The following is a 19,020-nucleotide window of genomic DNA, read 5'->3' on the forward strand; positions in this document are numbered from 1 at the left end:
TTACTACAAAATATCACTAATTATGACCCTTCCAAAAAAATACTAGGGTTTATTATTATCCACACTTTATACATTCAACGACCAATAACTAAGATAAAATATAAAATTAATTTTAAAAAATCTAGGACTTACATGATATATTGTAAGCAAATCTTTAACTTTATACAAAGTTGTAGCATAAAATACTAAATTTGGTGTAGGTGGTTAGAATCCTGCCTTGGGATGACTTTGAGATCGCAAATTCTAATCTTGTCATTGACTAGTTGCTCATAAAGGTTTGATTGGATCAAACCATTTAATGTCAAGTTTTATCATTCTAAAACAAGTACATGTATTTACAAAGTACACATGCAATGATACCAAAAATCGAAAACTGATACATCTACCCTAGATAAAAATTATACTGATTAAAATAATCATAATAATCAATTGAAGAAGTTGTACCATTTGAAGTTGATCCATGATTAGCTATAATGTCAAGGTCATCACGACAAGAAGGGCAAGTTTTATGAGAAGTCAACCACTTATCAATACAAGAAAGATGAAATATGTGATCACATTCAGGCAAACATCTTACCAACTCTCCATCTCTAAACTTATATTGACAAATCACACAAAGGGGTGATCCCTTGCCCATCTTCGGCGGCCGCCTCACAGAGTAGGCGAACGTCGGGAACGTCCTAAGCAAGGTGTATCCGATCCCAACTCCACCTCCTTCAATCACCTCATCATCAATCTCATCAGCAGATTCCATGTATGACATGCGAGAGGGGCCGGCACCAGAGCGAGCCCCTCTCGCATGAAAGTGATCCTCATTATGTTTAGGAGAGGATAACCCCAAATTGTTCGAGACTATCATGAGAAATAGAGCAAATAAGGCACCGGATAGAAAAGCCATGACCATCTTGGTGGTGGCGGACGTGCACGGAGAAAGAGAACCGCCATCGCTGCCATCACCGGCCGTGGTGGACAATGAAGACTTAGTTGAATCCGTTGATTTGGGGTGGAAAAGGTTGAGATTTTGGGCGTTAAGCAAGAGTAGGAGACAAAGGATGAATAGGAATATTAATGCGTGATGTGTATGATTACAACAATTTTTGTTGCACATTGCTTAAGCGAATTAATTAGATTTATTGTCTTTTGGATGTTATATAATGAATAGACCAAAGTTTCTATTTACGTTCTAGATAAGATGTAAGATAATGTATGTTAATATAATTAGCTGTTAAGTATTTGTAAATTTCGATTAATATAATGAACTTATGCCATTACGCGTTAGTTTTGCTTGTTGAACGAGTTTACATGACGTATTAGGGTAACATAAGCAGAATGTTTCAAATTAAAATATAACACTTATAAAAAAAAAACACAAAATTGTAATAATAAAAAAGAGAATAGTTTGACGGCTATAATAATTTATGTAGTTGGTTGGAAATTTCTTGTTATATGAAACAAAGTGGTAGTTGCAAGTAACAGATAATTGACTTATAAGGGTTATATATGATGCAACATTATATACCACGTATAATTCATGATGATCTTAGTTTTATTGGAATATATGCGACATTTTAGTTTTATTGGAATACAAGAAAACTTGCATGATGAATTGAAGATGTTTAACACTATTTATAGAAGAAAATTTTCCATTTTAGTGTCGTGCTATATAGGCAAAATCCATTTTGGTGGCTTAAATTTTGCATAAAAATTTACTTTGAAGAGACGAAACTAACTAATAATACTCGAAATAAAATTATCATAAGTATTTTTTTTTAATGATTTTGTAAAACGATCTTTGTTATTTTTATATGTTGTTATGGAGTAATTTATAAATTTCCAACTAAATAAAGTATTGAAAACTAACAGAGTACTTAAATTCACTATTCTAATTGGAAAAGTTGAGATTCAAGCGATTGAAAACAACATTCACATACCAAATCTCACTTAGCTAGCACCTTCAATATTCCACTTTTAATTGACTTCTTTTCATCTAGAGGCACTGGTGAATTAAATTTATTTTCTCAAATTGAAATTATTAATTTCCAACCTAAGCTAAACCCTAGCTAGTAAATAAAGGTTGAGGGCTCTAAAATTGTTTCAAGGGATATTGGAGAAGAAAAAAAAAACTACATATTAGCCGGAGATTGGGGAGAATGAGACATACACAACAAGATAGATAAGAGGTATTTACCGACAGTATAAAGCCAATAGTAATCTTAGCAAAACCTTAGTAAAATATACTTCCTCAATTTTTTTTAGTTGACACCGTTTGACTTTTACAATATTCACACAACACGCTTTGACTCGCTTTTGTAGTTTATAGATACGATAAAACATATTCATGTGGGATCTTGTTTGAATCGTTTCAATGTATATTTTATTAATATCCACTTTTTATAATTTTACAATGTTGATAATTAGAGATATTAATCATTAAAAACATGCGTTGGCAAGCGTGATAATAGAAAGGTGCCAACTAAAAAAAAAAACAGAGTAAGTATACCACAATTGAATTGTTATTAAAAGGCCTGTTGAATCAATGGCCGACGGTTTAGCCGTCACTAAATTGGTTAAGCCTTGTATATATAGGAAGAAATATATAATTATAGAGGAAGCTATGCCATCCAACTTCGATATTTTATTAACTTAGAAGTAATTTGCTTGTGGACAATCTGAAGTAATTTGTGGATCCCAAACTTTCTTGTATATAGGAAGAATTGAAGATAGGAAGAAAATGGGACATAAGGAAGAAGATTAAGAAGATAAGAAATCATATAGTGAGAAGAAGGTAGAAGATATTTATACCAAGTACGTACTGTTTGTTAATGCCCCAAAATTAGTGGACTAAGTTGTTTAGTCGTTATTATCTAGTGCCTTAGTGGAAGATTATTATCCTAAATAAAAGTAGTATCCTAGGACTAAGAAGTTACGAGTAGTAGTAGTTAGTCAATTTTAGTGGAGTATTAAGTGGGCCATGTTCACCACTTAGCATTATCATTTCCTATTTTATTGTTAGAGTTTGTTATTGTAAAGCCTATTTAATGGCTTGGTTTTTTAATTGAAAAAAATGAAGTATTGCAGAACACTTTCTCTCAAAATTCAATTGAGTAAATTGCTTAATTTACAACAATCTTGGTATCAGAGCAATTAGAGAAAGAAGACACGTGCAGCTCTTTTTCTCTAAGCCAGGTTGAGTCCTCAAACAAACAATTAAAAAAATAGAAAGAGTAAAGTAAGAGAGAGAGTGCCTTCATCAAAAAAATACGAGTGAAACACAGTGAGGAAATTGAGTGAATTCATGGCAGCAAATGGAGTAAATCCTTCCTCTCAACCCCTTATTCCAATTTTTAAGGGGGAAAAATATCATCTTTGGAGTTTGAAGATGCAAACTCTATTTAAATCCCAAGAATTATGGGATATGGTGGCGATTGGGTATAATGAGCCGACTGAAGCACCGGCGGAGCCCGACCAACTGTTGCGAGAGAACCGAAAGAAGGATGCAAAGGCATTGCTATTCATCCAAGGTGCACTGGATGATTCAATTTTCCCGAGAATTTCAGCTGCTAAGTCGTCCAAAGAGGCGTGGGAAATTCTGAAAAAGGAGTACCATGGTGATAGTAAGGTAATTTCTGTTAAATTGCAAACCTTACGAGGGAATTTTGAGGAATTAAGTATGAAACCTAAAGAACCTGTGCAAGACTATTTGTCTAGGGTGTCTGCAATTGTCAATCAAATGAAGTCATATGGTGAAAATATTAGTGATCAAACTGTTGTTAGTAAAGTTTTGAGGAGTCTAACAAGAGATTTTATTCACATTGTTGCTGCAATTGAGGAATCAAAAACCATGTCATCCTATACATTTGATGAACTAATGGGTTCATTATTAGCACATGAAGATAGGCTTGCAAGAACTGATGAAAAAAGGGAAGAGAAGGCCTTCCAGGTGAAAGGGGAGTCCTCCAACAAAGGGAAGTCAGACCATACAGGGGGTCGCGGTAATGGAAGAGGTGGTTTTCGTGGCCGAGGCCGTGGTGGTCGTGGAAGAGCATGAGGTCAATTTGCTGGAGAATGTCGATATTGCAAGAAGTATGGGCATAAGGAGGCTGAGTGTTGGTTTAAGCAACGAACTGAGCAAAAGCATGTCAACTTCACAGAGAAGGTCGAAGAAGAAAGTAATTTGTTTATGGCACATTACTCTATTGGTGATGTTTCCAGTGATGTCTGGTTCATAGATTCTGGGTGCTCTAATCACATGACGGGTACAAAGTCTCTATTTCGTGATCTTGATGAAGCGCAGAAGAGTGAGGTGCGACTTGGGGATGACAAGCAAATTCAAGTTGAAGGAAAGGGTACAATCGCCATCAAAACAACTCAGGGTAATGTAAAGCTTCTTTCGGATGTGCAATATGTTCCTAGTCTTGCTCATAATTTGTTAAGTGTAGGACAACTTATGAGTTCTGGATATTCAGTTTTATTTGATGATATGTGTTGTGTCATTCAAGATAAGAAAAGTGGTCAGTCCATAGCAAATGTTCACATGTCACAAAACAAAATGTTTCCTTTAGCAGTGTCAGATGTTACAGAATGTGCATTAGTTACTAAGGGTGATAATGAAGCAAAATTGTGGCATTTGCGTTATGGTCATCTTAATATCAATGGGCTTAAGTTGTTGTGTCGTAAGCATATGGCTATTGGTTTGCCAAAAATACGTGCCATTGATTTCTGTGAAGGATGTGTGCTTGGAAAACAAAGCAAAAAATCTTTTCCTAGTGGTAATTCCTGGAGAGCTTCTGATGTACTCGAACTAGTACACGCTGATCTTTGTGGTCCAATGAAAACAGAGTCTCTAGGAGGGAGTAAATATTTTTTGCTCTTTACAGATGATTATAGTCGTGTGAGTTGGGTTTATTTTTTTAAACACAAATCTGAATCATTTGAGTGTTTTAAGAAATTCAAGGCCTTGGTGGAAAAAGAAAGTGGTTGATATATCAAGTGTCTTCGTACAGATCGTGGTGGAGAATTTTTGCTTAATGAGTTTTCTGATTTTTGTGATGAGAATGGAATTCGTAGAGAACTCACAGCCCCATACTCACCGGAGCAGAATGGTGTGGCGGAGAGGAAAAATCGCACCGTGGTCGAAATGGCAAGATGCATGCTGAAGGAGAAGAAACTTCCAAATCAGTTCTGGGGTGAAGCAGTAGCAACAGCAGTATATCTTCTCAATATCTCTCCAACAAAGGCAGTCCCTAATCAGACCCCTTATGAAGCATGGAAAGGCAGACCACCTCGGGTAAGCCACTTAAAAGTTTTTGGTTGTATAGCATATGCATTGGTAAACATTCGTTCAAAACTTGATGAAAAATCAATTAAGTGCATATTCATCGGCTATTGTGCACAATCCAAGGCATATCGCTTATATAATCCTTTAAGTGGTAAAGTTTTAGTAAGCAGGAATGTAGAGTTTAATAAAGGAGAAAGCTGGAATTGGAGTCCTGTTAATGCAGGGGCAGAAATAACATTAACAGGAGCTTCTGAAGACTTTGATTTTTTACCGGGTGAGATAGCAGCACCTGCAAGTCTAGAGTTACATGTTTCTTCATCTAAAACCTCAAGCAACAATTCAAGTCCTTCCTCACCAAGCAACAATGGTTCCCCTGGCAGCCAAAGTCCTCATTCTGGATCATCATTTGACTCATCTTTAGAGTCCCCTCCAAGGAAAACCAAATCCTTGAAAGATATATATGACTCATATAGTTTTGCTCTATATGTGTCAGATCCTATGTCTTATGCAGATGCTGCAGGAAAGCAAGTGTGGGAGGATGCCATGAGAGAAGAGATGAACTGTATTGCAAGAAATCATACATGGGAGCTGGTTGATCTTCCTCAAAGCAAGACACCAATCGGGCTTAAATGGGTATTCAGAACAAAATACCATGCTGGTGGCAGTATAGACAAGCACAAAGCTCGTTTAGTTGTGAAGGGGTATGCTCAACAACAAGGCATTGATTTTGAAGAGACGTTTTCTCCTGTAGCTCGCTTTGAAACAGTGAGAACATTCTTGGCTCTTTCTGCTCAATTACAGTGGCCTGTGTACCAGTTTGATGTGAAGTCTGCATTCTTAAATGGGAAGCTGGAAGAAGAAGTATATGTAACACAACCTGAAGGGTTTGTTGTGAGTGGAGAAGAAGACAAAGTCTATCGGCTAAGGAAGGCTTTGTACGGCCTGAAACAGGCACCAAGAGCGTGGTATAGCAGGATTGATTCATATTTCCTGGAGAATGGGTTCGAACGAAGCAAAAATGAGCCTACACTTTATGTGAAGAAACAAGGTAAAACTGACTTTTTGTTAGTTTGTCTTTATGTTGATGACATGATATATATGGGATCTAGTGAATCACTTGTTGCTGAATTTAAGTCCTCTATGATGAAAACTTTTGAAATGTCGGATTTGGGGTTGTTGCATTATTTTCTTGGGATAGAAGTGATACAGTGTGCTGATGGTATTTTCATTTCTCAACAAAAGGATGCTCATGATCTGCTTAAAATATTTAATATGGTAGATTGCATTGTAGCTCCGACCCCTATGGATCCAAATGAGTCTCTAATAGCAAATGATGGTACTGGCTTGGCAAATGCATCACATTTTAGAAGCATAGTTGGCGGATTGAATTACTTGTCTCATACAAGACCGGATTTAGCATATTCTATAAGTGTTATTTCCAGATTTATGCATAATCCAACTATGCATCATCTCGGGGCAGCAAAAAGGATTGTCCGTTATGTGGCAGGGACTCTTGATTATGGAATTTGGTACTCAAAAGTATCAAACTTTAGGCTGGTTGGTTTCACAGATAGTGACTGGGCAGGAGAACTTGATAATAGAAAAAGCACATCTGGTAATGTTTTTAGTTTGGGGTCTGGTGCTATCACTTGGAGTTCAAAGAAGCAAGAAACAGTGGCTTTGTCTTCATCAGAAGCCGAGTATAGTGCAGCAACTGCAGCAGCATGTCAGGCTATATGGTTAAGGAAATTACTTGCAGATTTTCAGCAAGAGCAACTTGGTTCAACAGAGATTTATTGTGATAACAATGCAGCAATTGCTATGGCAAAAAATCCGGCATTCCATAGTAGAACAAAGCACATTGATATACGTTGTCACTTCATACGAGATCTAGTTGCAAAAGGATCAATTGTGCTGAAGCATTGTGGAACTAAGGAACAAGTAGCTGATATTCTGACAAAGTCTTTGTCAGTTGGCAAGCATGAGTACTTCAGGTCTAAGATGGGAGTAACTAATTTTGAAGGCAAGGGGGTGTGTTTGTTAATGCCCCAAAATTAGTGGACTAAGTTGTTTAGTCGTTATTATCTAGTGCCTTAGTGGAAGATTATTATCCTAAATAAAAGTAGTATCCTAGGACTAAGAAGTTACGAGTAGTAGTAGTTAGTCAATTTTAGTGGAGTATTAAGTGGGCCATGTTCACCACTTAGCATTATCATTTCCTATTTTATTGTTAGAGTTTGTTATTGTAAAGCCTATTTAATGGCTTGGTTTTTTAATTGAAAAAAATGAAGTATTGCAGAACACTTTCTCTCAAAATTCAATTGAGTAAATTGCTTAATTTACAACACGTACTTCAATTCGTATTTGGTAACACAAACTACTAACGCCATGTCTCCCCTATCCCTGTTCTCCTTTCTTTTTTTCCCTTTTCAATAATCTTTTTTTCTTTATAAATTAATAAAACAACGTTACACACACAACCTCATTCTAATTCACTATACAAATTTGTAGTTTATTTCATATCCCTGAATTAATATCATTTACAAATTACAAGTGCATTTTTTTTAATGTCAACTTCCTTTTAAGCAATGAGTACTAATAAAGAAATACATAAAAAAAAAAAAAGCAACCAACAAACTACACTACACAAACCTAAAAAGACACTTGCGTAATAATGAATGAAAAAAAAAAAAAGCTTCCTTTTAAGCTCTTTTTTTAAAAAATAAAAACATAAGTAAAAATGGAAAAACAGCTACATAACTATTTTCCAACTTTAATAATAATGTAATATTACTCCCTAATAGTCTATGCGTCATACGGCTGGCCAATTCAAACTACTAGACAAGTTATTTTTAATTTTGGGGTATTGGGTATATGTTATGAAAGAGTATAAAACATAATATTAGACATCAATCGTCAGTTTAATCTTTTGGTTTAGTTGGCCCTTTAACATGGTATCATAGCCAACGTGACATAGCGGTCATGGCTTCAAATCTCATCCACCCCCCTCCACCTTTAAGTGGAATATTAAGTGTTGGGTATGAGGAGTGCCCATGTTGTATTCACACTTCAAGCCCAACGGGCTCTCTTGTGAGAAGCCGTGATAGATTATAAAACATAAACCTGGAGTTGGTCATTTAACATATTAGCTCACTAAGAAAAAACGAAAAAGTAGCTACTAAATAATTACCTTATTGACCAATTATATTGTAGCTACTAATAAAGACATGTATAGTTTTTTAGATTGTCCAAGAATGGCAAGCTAAGGTTATATTTTAATTTGCTAATGAACCCTCTATATTTAGGGCCTGTTCTCATTGACTGAACTCAGCTGAACTGAACTGAACTGAACTCAGCTGAACTGAACTGAACTGAACTGAACTCAGCTGAACTGAACTGAACTGAACTGAACTGAACTGAAATGAATATTTTATAAGAGAGGGAAATTAGGAGCTGAACTGAACTGAACTGAACTGAACTGAACTGAGCTGAACTGAACTGAACTGAACTGAACTGAATTTCAACGTAAGAGAACAGGCCCTTAGTTATTATCACTTTCATCATGATCGAATGGTTCGAATCTTAAGACTATTCCAAGGAAAAGCTTGCATTTTTGAATAAGATCACGAAGGTGTCAAAGTGCATTCTTTTTACAATCTCATCACGTCTTTCAAGTGGAAATATGTGAAACACATGCTCTAAAGTAGAATTGTATCATACTTCAAATCTAGGCTCATTAGTAACAATATAAATAAATTCTAGTATAGAAACACTAATAACCTAATTACTTTGAAGCTTGTTAAAAATTTTATTCTATGTCAACTATGGTTCTTCAAGAGGTAAGCTTCCTAGTCTAGTAAGGTTCTTCATCTTCAATTTTAACAACATAATAATATGAAGGTTATTTTTAAATTAATATTTGAAATGAGTTGATATTAATAAGTTAAGTGAAATTATTAAGGTGTCTAACCACAAGGGCGCATTGGCGGAGCCATATTGCTTTTAGTGGGGTCCTTGACCCCGCTTGAATTGCAAAATAAAAAATTTCAATGGTAAAATTTGGAAATTTCTTGTCTTTTCTATTAAAATATGATCATTTGATCATAACAGAATTTAAGCAAATAGATTCGTCGCTAAGGGCAAGTGATGAGAATCGATTTCGGATGCCTTGGAATAGAGGAATAGAGAGGAAAAATCTAACAAACTTTCCCTCGGCTCACTTTGCTAAAATATGCTCTAATCTACTAATATTACCTACTTTAATTTGTCTATTGTGCTATACTAACACCTGCTATGGTGAGCCCTTACTCGACTCTACTTTACTATGCTCTTCTTAATAATTAATATAATTAATACTTTTATTAATAACTGATAATGTAATTAATATAAATAATTAATAATTGATAACTAATAATTAATAATTGATAATTTGCTATGAAATAAAGAGAAAATGCAAGAGATTGGGAGAGATTGATATGTGTATCTTTATTTCATACGATGGGGGTATATGTACATACAATATAACTAGGGTTTGTTTGGATAACAATAAACCCTACATCTAAAATATGAATGATACTAGGTTTATAATGGACATCCACACAATATTTCATAACACTCCCCTAGGATGTCCATTATTGAAGATAGTGTCTCGTTAAAACCTTACTAGGAAAAACCTTGTGGGATAAAAACCTAATTAATGAAGGAAAAAAAAGAGTACAACATTCTTTATAATACGCTCTAGATGTTGTCTCATTAAAAACTTTACTAGGAAAACCCAATGTGGCCTATGGAACAAGACCATAGTTAAGGAAACGAAAAAAAAGTATAGCGCATATTTTTTTTCCCTGATGAATACATAACATGAGATCTTCTAATGCAATGAAACCAATATTGATGGGAAACTTCTCACATGTAGCAGAATATTATTTCTTGATAATTGGTCATCCAAATTGAACTTGAATCTTTAAATCTTCATGTAAACACAAGTGAGGCGTCTTCATTTCAGCATATTCTTGATAATAAAACATGTATGTGTTTACATTTTTATAATCTATATATAATGTTTCGTTAAACACAAAGCTAATGCCTTCTTCTGGAGGTAATATCATACATAACAAAAACTAAGATTGATATTTGATCAAAGATTTACTATACAAAATACGGAATAGTTAGTATAATTAGGGGAGTGCAAAAAAAACCGTAACCGTTAACCGATATAACCGACTCATTTTATAGGTTAATTAACCGTACCGTTAAAAATAAACGGTTACAATTAACCAAACGGTTAAATATAGCGGTTAACGGTTACGGTTACACTTTTGAGTTAACGGTTAACCATAAATATTTTATATAATATTCTATTTCTTGTAAGGAAAAGATATAATTCCTCCGTTTCTTTTTATTTGACACGTTTCTTTAATCACGTTTGCCAACGCACAACTTCAACCATTCATATCTTTAATTACCGATAAGCAAAAATTATAAAAATTTGATATTTTGAAAATATATATCATTACGAATATAACAAGATCCCACATGACTATATTTTTCATTATGTATAAACCACAAAACACGGTCAAAGGGGAATGTGTAAATAGTGCTAAGGTCAAAACGTGTCAACTAAAAAAAACGGAGGTAGTATAATTCAATAAAGTTAAAAAATCTTTATTGATTTGTAATCAACTAATTGGAACTTATTATTATTTATATCACAATTTGTATTAGAGTAGTTGAAACTCTTAAAAGGGCAAAAAAGTATTGAGTTATAATTTTTTTATTGATTAGCGGTTGACCGGTAACTGTACCGCTAAGAAACGGTTAACTGTTGCGGTTAACCGTTTCTTAATGGTATGGTTTGTGTTTTTAAGTAACCGATCTAACAGTTAATCGTACCGTTAACCTAATGTGAACAACTCTAAGTATAATATGTAATTTATTAAAAAGTAAGTAGTTGTCTACTTGTCTATGGATGCAATACATTGTGAAAATATCAAATATTAAGCAAAAAGTAAATACATAAAAACAAAGTCATGTCAGGTAGCCATCCTTGTGATGTAAAATGGAATCACACAATATATTTTGCCTCTTTGGTTGACTGTTGATGATATTATTAAAATTTAGTAATTAATTAATTGATTAATAATTAAATCGTTCCTAATTGTAGCTCTAACATCGAAATAAAATTCCCTTGATTTGTATTCCAGAACTCTTTGTTAATTTGCCTAAGGTGACTCATTAAACTTACATTTAATAATTACGAAGTACTTGTATTATAATAAGGTAAAATATCGTTGTTGCTTGTCCAATTACATAGGCATTTTTCTATATTTTTTCGGCGGTCGTGGCTGTTGCTAAATTATTACCAACAAACCTCTTTTTTCAGAAATCTATTTTGAACTTGACTTATTTTAAATAAGTCACCAAAGTAAAGTAACAGCCTTTGAACAAGGGATAAAAGATGATTCACTTTGCTTAGAAATCAGAATAATAAAGGCTTTGTTCAAAGTTACCTTTCAAAATTACTTCAAATCTTCAATAAACATTATTCTGTATTATTTGATTTGTTAGTGTGAGATTGTGAAAGTCCTCATTTTGATCTCATTGAAGTGTATTTCATTGATCATATATGTAAGGGTTATGATATACAAACAAACTTCATTAGGAAGAATACATATACGAAGTACTATCTATTTTTGAGAGGATGCAGAGTAATAATATATGAAGTAATAAACTATAAAGAGGATATTTGTAATAAATATAGTCTTAATCAATTATGAAGTAGAAAACTATAAGTATTAATGGATGGATTTTTATTTTTTTTTTTGTGGGGGGGGGGGGGGGGGGGGGGGGGGGTTGGTCTTGTAGGGCGCTGTAAGCCTGTAAGTAGTTGTAGATTATCAATTGCTTTTTTTTTAACACATAAAAGACGATTATATTAATTAATTAAAGTTTTACATAAACCAAAGCCAACCTCATTCTGCAAAACAAAATAAGAGGTTGGTAAATAGCTAAAAGCATAAGATCATATCCTAATATGAAAATTAATGACCTTAAGGCTAAAATTACACACTGTGTCCCATCGAAAAGCAAATAAACCAAGTTTTTAGCAGCAAATATAGTAGAAGTTAGATATATATGCAGCAAACTACTCCTCGTCAGAGTCTTCATCAGCATTCAGAGCAATTATGGCAACTATCTCCTCGTTGTAGATAGGCAGAATAGTATCAGGACAAGAGAGATATACTCGATGACCAATACTCATAACCATCCCAATTTGAGCAAGCTCGTGAGCAACAACATTGTCATTTCTTTTCACATGAAGGATTTCAAAGGTATCAAAATACTTGATATCCTCCTCAATATCATTCACCACAGCAGCCAATTCATGATGGAGATTAGTGCCAGCTGAGTTAAGCATGACTCCTAGAGACAGAGCATCCACCTCCAACTCCACATCCTTCATTTCAAGTCTTTTCACCATAGCAACACCTCTCCCTAACAGCTAGGAGCTCAGTTGCAAAAGCTAAAACCGCATTGTATTTGCTTGAAAAGCCCATGATCCACGTACCATCATCTCTGCGCACTACACCCCCCCTGCAACCACATTGATGGCAGTCCAAGCTCCATCAGTGTTGAGTTTGACCCAACCTTTTGGAGGTGGACTCCAAGATTGCAGAGAGTTTGAGCTACTCGGCTTATCAGTGACCTGTGCTTTGCCCTGCATTATATGATTAGTACACTGATAATCTATAATGAATCTACTAAAAACAATTTGAGAGTTAAACATCTTAAGGTCAAAAACAGCTATGTTCCTTTGCTTTCATATATGCCAAATAGCTATGGTATAAGTCATTTTCCAATGGCTATCAAAAGCTAGATTAAAGCTAATCCAGTCATTCCAATCTAAAGAATAGAAATTATGAAAGCTAAAACTAGCAGGAAGATGAATTTTAGCAAAGATATCCTTCCATAAGATAGAAGATGAAAAACAGTCTCTAAAAAGATGAAGATGAGATTCATTATAAAGATTACACCTAGCACATAAGGGAGAGATGAAAGGCATGAAAATAGCCAATTTTTCGGCTACTGGGAGGATGCTGTGTACTAAATTCCAAAGTAGCATTTTATATTTTGAAGGCACGGTGACTTTCCAAAGAGATTTCCAACATGAAAAATAGGGGAAGGGGAGATAAGAAGATGAGATAAGAGATTGATAGGCAGACTTGATAGTAAACTCACCTGATTTTGAAGAAGGCCAATGAATGAAGTCATCAAAGTTTGAAGCTTTAGAGATTGGAGTTGCTAGGATTTCTGAAATTAAAGAAGTAGGTAATAGATGAATTATTTCATCCAAATACCAAACTCCATCCCTTATTATGTTATTAACTAACCAATGAGCCTTAGAGGGGGGGATATCACTAGAGATAAGAAGGTAAATAGGAGCTTTTCCTACCCAATGGTGATACCAAAGAGATGTGGTAGCACCATTGCCTATTCCAATTTTCAACCCCGAGGCAAGAAGATGCCTACCTTTAAGGATGTCCCTCCAAATGGGAGATTGAGAAGGCTTTGGAACACAATAAAAAAGGGCTGAATTCTTCAAATATTTTTCATTAAAAATTCTCACCCATAATTTCGAAGGATTGTTCAAAAGAGTCCAACCCAGTTTAGCCATAAAGCATACATTCCACTCTCTAAGTCTTCTAATGCCCAAACCCCCCGCAGCTAAGGGCATAGTGACAAGCAAGCCTAGGACTGTAGTGAATATTATCCACCTTATTCCATAGGAATTTTCGACATCTTTACTCCAGTTTGTCTAAAACAGTGACAGGAATAAGATTAGTTTGCATGTGATAAACAGGATAAGAATTCAAAACTGACTTGATTAAAGTGCATCTTCCAGCAAGATTCAAAAGCTTTGCTTGTCATCCCCTAATCCTATCCATTGTTTTGTCAAGAAGACCAAAGTAGTGGGAAGGTTTAAGCATATTAGGACTAATCTCAATGCCCAAGTATTTACCAAAAGAAATAGCACACTTGAAACCAAAAGAATGAGCAGTATTAGATCTAACCAAATGGTTCATTTTTGGGGGATAAATCATGGAAGATTTAGATTGATTTAGCCTTAGTCCTGACATATCACCAAACAAGTTCAAAACCTTCATCTTCTCACTGATGTTCTCACTGGAAGAATTCCCAAATAGAAAGACATCATCCGCATAAAATATGTGAGACATGTAAATGAAAGGAGTGAGTTTAATAGGTTTCCACAACCCTCTCCTAACATGATGCTCAATCATAATGGAAAGCCTTTCTAAGAAAAGCATAAAAATATAAGAGGAGAGGGGATCCCCTTGTCTTATACCACGAGAAGGAGTAAAAGACTCACATATTTCACCATTCCACAAAACTGATATACTAGGTGAACATATACAATTTAAGATCAATTTGCTCAAACCAACAGGAAAGCTAAAAAAATTCAATGTATTTTCAATAAAAGACCACTCAAGATTATCATACCCCTTACTGAGATCAAGCTTAAGAGCACAAATATTTTTTTCCTTTTTTTAGCTTTCTTAAAAACATGAGCAATTTCCTTAACCACTATAATATTATTCTCAATGCCTCGGCCAGGGATAAAACTTGATTGAAGAGGATTAATGATTTTAGTGAAAAAAGGCTTTATCCAATCATAAATCAACTTGGTGACCAATTTATAACTAGTGTTACACAACCCTATAAGCCTAAATTCCGAAATTTTGGAAGGATTTTCAATCTTTGGTATAAGGGCTATGTAAGACTTATTAACACTGGCTGGAACCTCACAAGATTGGAAGCAGTTAAGCACAAAATTATAAATAGAAGAACCTAAATCAGACAAAAAATGTTGTAAAAACCGAGGTTGCACTCCATCAGGTCCAGGACATTTTATTGGGTTCATTCTAAATAAACATTCTTGACTTCATCAAAGGATGGAATTCGAGACGTAGCACTACAGTTAAGGTCTGTTAAGATAAAATTTGGCTCATAATTATCCTAAGAAGAATAAGAATGTAAATTCGATTTAAAGATGTTCATGAAATAATCTGTAGCTAGAATTTTTAACTTATCGGAATCCTTAACCCAAATATCATTATTATCTTTTAGAGCTAAAATCTTACCTTGGCTTTTTTTAACCTTGGCTAAAATATGGAAGTATTTTGTATTGTGATCAGCATATTTCTCCGGTTAATGCCAGTTTTTGCGCCCAAATTATCCTCTCCTTTTTGTGAATATTCTCGAGATCTTTTAGCAAATTCTGTTCTAAATTACTAAGGAAATTCGAGCTTTTATAGGCTAAATATAATTGAATACCATCCAATCTAGTCAGAATATTCTTTTTTTTTTCTTTTTTTAAATTTCCAAACACATTCGAATTCCAGAAATTAATATTCTTACTAAAATTATCCAGCCCTGACAAAAAATTATTATTCGACTGAATCCAATTATTAACAAAGAAATTGGCAAAATCAGGATGCTCAAGCCATACTTCTTTACACCTTAAGGGGAAGGGACCTTTCATAGAGGGATTAGTCATATCAATTAATAAGGGGCAATGATCAAAATAATTAGTATGAGTAAGATGTAAAACCTTAGTGTGAGGGAAGAAATCAAGCCAAGACAAATTTGAAAGAGCCCTATCCAAACGCTGCCTTATAAGAGCACCATCCTTCCTCATATTGGTCCAAGTGAATGGAGCACCATGAAACCCTAAGTCCACAAGCCCAGCCTTATCAGTGAAAGCCTTAAAATCCTTACATTGGCTATCCTTAAAAGTGCGACCCCCCGACTTCTCTGATTGTTTTGTAACCTCATTAAGGTCACCTAGCAACAGCCATTGGATATCATTAGGGGGAATGGATTGCCTCAAACGCTGCCAATCCAAATGACGTTCTTTAGGAACACTCGAAGCATGCATTCCAGTAAGAATCACTTCAGGAGTATTATTATTGCTGAAATGAAAATGCCCATGAAAAAGATTACCCTGATCCGAGAATTTCAAAAGATCCAAAACATTTTTCCAGAAAATCCAAACTCCTTCCCTACGACCATTAGGTTCAATGGCCTTGAAATCATTAAAACCCAGCTGCAGTAAAACTTGCCTAGCACATTGAGAATTAGCCTTTGTTTCCAAAAAAACGAAAACATTGGGATGATGAGTATCCACTATATCCTTTGCATGAGGAACAAACTCCTCATTATTCGTACCCCGAACATTCCACACAATGATCTTCATATTTAAAGCCGGCACAGAACATTGAAGGGTGGTGTAGGATGACGAGTCACCTGGGTGAGCTTGAACCGGGAATGGATGGAAGTAACTCTCCCAATCCATCCAAAACTGCAGCGCTTGCATGGGACCTACATCCTCCAATTTGATTATCAATTGCTGGATGTAACTAATTGATTACACACAATACAATATAAAAGTTAAAAAAGAATAGTGACTTGGCAAAAAAAAAAAAAAAAAAAAAAAAAAAATCATAAGGCCAACTTATATGGAGTGGTAGAGGGATCATGGCAAAAAGATACTTAGGACCTGTTCACTTCAGCTTAATTTCAGTTCAGTTCAATTCAATTCAGCTTTTAATTTTCTTCTCTTATAAAATATTCATTTTACCTCAGCTCAGTTCAGTTCAATTCAGCTCCAATTAGTTCAATTCAGTTCAGTTCAGCTCAGTTCGATAAATGTGAACATACCCTACTCTGAGTTTTTAAAAGTTAATTATAAAAGTTAAGACATATCAAACAAAGTAATGTAGGAAGTAATCACTCTACGTATTAGAAAACAACATTGACCTTTTAGAAGTACGAGTAGTGTATGAGAAAAATGATCATGACAAGGATATAAAGTAAATGTGAGGATGAAGAGCTTAAGTAAACCTCAAAAACTTAATTTAGCTGTATATTTTTGCCAAGAAAATCGGCTTTTTAGGCAACCAAAAAACTACAAAGTACAAAGTAGTTATTAAACACTTATTATGTTTGGTTGATCAAATACAATTGTTTTTTTACCAATAAAATTTTTGATTAAAAGTCAATCAAGCCATTTACCAAACACCACCCAATGCTAGAAAAGAAAATTGGATTACTTGGATACTTTCTCTGTTCTTGAATAATTGACACAATCACACTTGACACGCACATGTCAATGCAATGCACTAGTTTGACCTTAAATATGTATGATTATATACACAAACTATTGGGCGCCGCAGTTCGCACCCAATAGTTCATGCGGCAAGAAGGTAGCAACAGCGGCAGAGACACTCCTTCCTTCCACCACTTGCAAAATCAAACACATTGAACCACAATCTAGATTTACATGTCCAAATAATACTAAGAAAAAACGAAATCCCCAAAATCAAAACAAATCATAAATTAAAACAAATAATCCCCAAAAAACGAAAGACAAGGGTTTCGATTTGCATAGGATTGAACGACGGCAGCCTAGTGGTTGGTGATTTGCGGTGGGTTCGGTTATATATTAGTAGAAAAAAAATATGAAAGTTGATGCTATGAAACATTATATCAATACCTAAACATTATGTCAAAGACTCAAAACCTATTTAACTTCGTATTTTATTCATTACCAAAAATAACGACGATCACTTAATACTCTGCATATAAATACTTGAATAGTTTATCATGCTTTAAACTGGGTAAAATTCATGTTTCTCATATTAATAGGGCTGGGCAAAATATCCGATTGATCCGATTCGGGATCCGGCTGATCCGATCCGAAATTTCGGATATCCAATCCGGTTTTTTAACTTTCGAATTTTTCGGATCGGATATCCGAAAATTTTCGGATCGGATTCGGATCACTTATTTTGAAAATTCAAGTATCCGATCCGATCCGATTTTTAAAAAGAAAATATTAATAAACGAGTAAACTAACACAAAATCCAAAATAAACAAAACCAAAAACCTCACTGTCATTCACTATTTCACCTTCTCCGCCTTCCGCACCCCGCATCCCTCACTGCCCAAATTAGCCCAGACCTTACCGCCTCATCGGAGCAGCAGATCCGCAGCCCTAGTCGTGAGTCGTCACTCTCACACGACAAAATGAAGTTTGTGCTTCGTAGTTCTACTTTTTACGATATTGGTGGTTAGATTTTGAAATTGTTATTGGGTTTATGAGATTAATCAATTTATGTAGTACACTAGTACTCAATATTTTGTGAATTGTGATTATGGGTTTTAAATTGAGGACTGACGTTTATAGATCTATCAACTATGTTAGTAATTTTTCTGAAAATATCGTTTATAGACCTTTTAATGTGATATTATACTTGTCTTCAATTAAATTACGGTTCATACTTTATTTTGGTCTATTTTTTAAAAGAAAATTTGGGTTTTTAAATTAAATCAATGGTAATATGGTATAATCTGAAAATTTATTTATGCCATGAAGTTTGAACAGGTGCTACTCAACGCTTTTTAATTTTTTTTAATTTTTTTTTATAATTAATACATTGGATCGGATATCCGTTGATCCGATCTGAAGTTTCGGATATCCGAAAATCGGATATCCGGTTTTATCCAAATCGGATTCGATCGATCTTGTGCCGATCCGAAAGTTTCGGATAACCAAAATTTCGGATCAGATTGGATATCCGAAATGGTCAGCCCTACATACTGATAAACAAGACAAATATCTCAAAGGGGTATTTGTGTGTCATTTTGAGATGTAAGTGGGG

General features: G+C 34.6%; 1 protein-coding gene across 1 annotated transcript; it reads right to left on the minus strand.

Moving 5' to 3' along the window:
* Positions 1-382: 382 nt before the first annotated feature.
* LOC145575182 (E3 ubiquitin-protein ligase ATL6-like) lies at positions 383-754 on the minus strand. The gene has a single exon (XM_081633083.1). The coding sequence runs from the start codon at positions 752-754 to the stop codon at positions 383-385; it is 372 nt and encodes a 123-aa protein (XP_081489209.1).
* Between the last annotated feature and the right edge of the window lie 18,266 nt (positions 755-19,020).

This window comes from Chenopodium album, chromosome 13, assembly GCF_948465745.1.
Source record: "Chenopodium album chromosome 13, dcCheAlbu1.1, whole genome shotgun sequence".
In the NCBI taxonomy this organism is placed as follows: Eukaryota; Viridiplantae; Streptophyta; class Magnoliopsida; order Caryophyllales; family Amaranthaceae; genus Chenopodium; species Chenopodium album.

Excerpts from the sequence above, each read along its gene's own strand:
- LOC145575182 (XM_081633083.1), bottom strand. The coding sequence starts at position 754 with ATGGAATCTGCTGATGAGATTGATGATGAGGTGATTGAAGGAGGTGGA.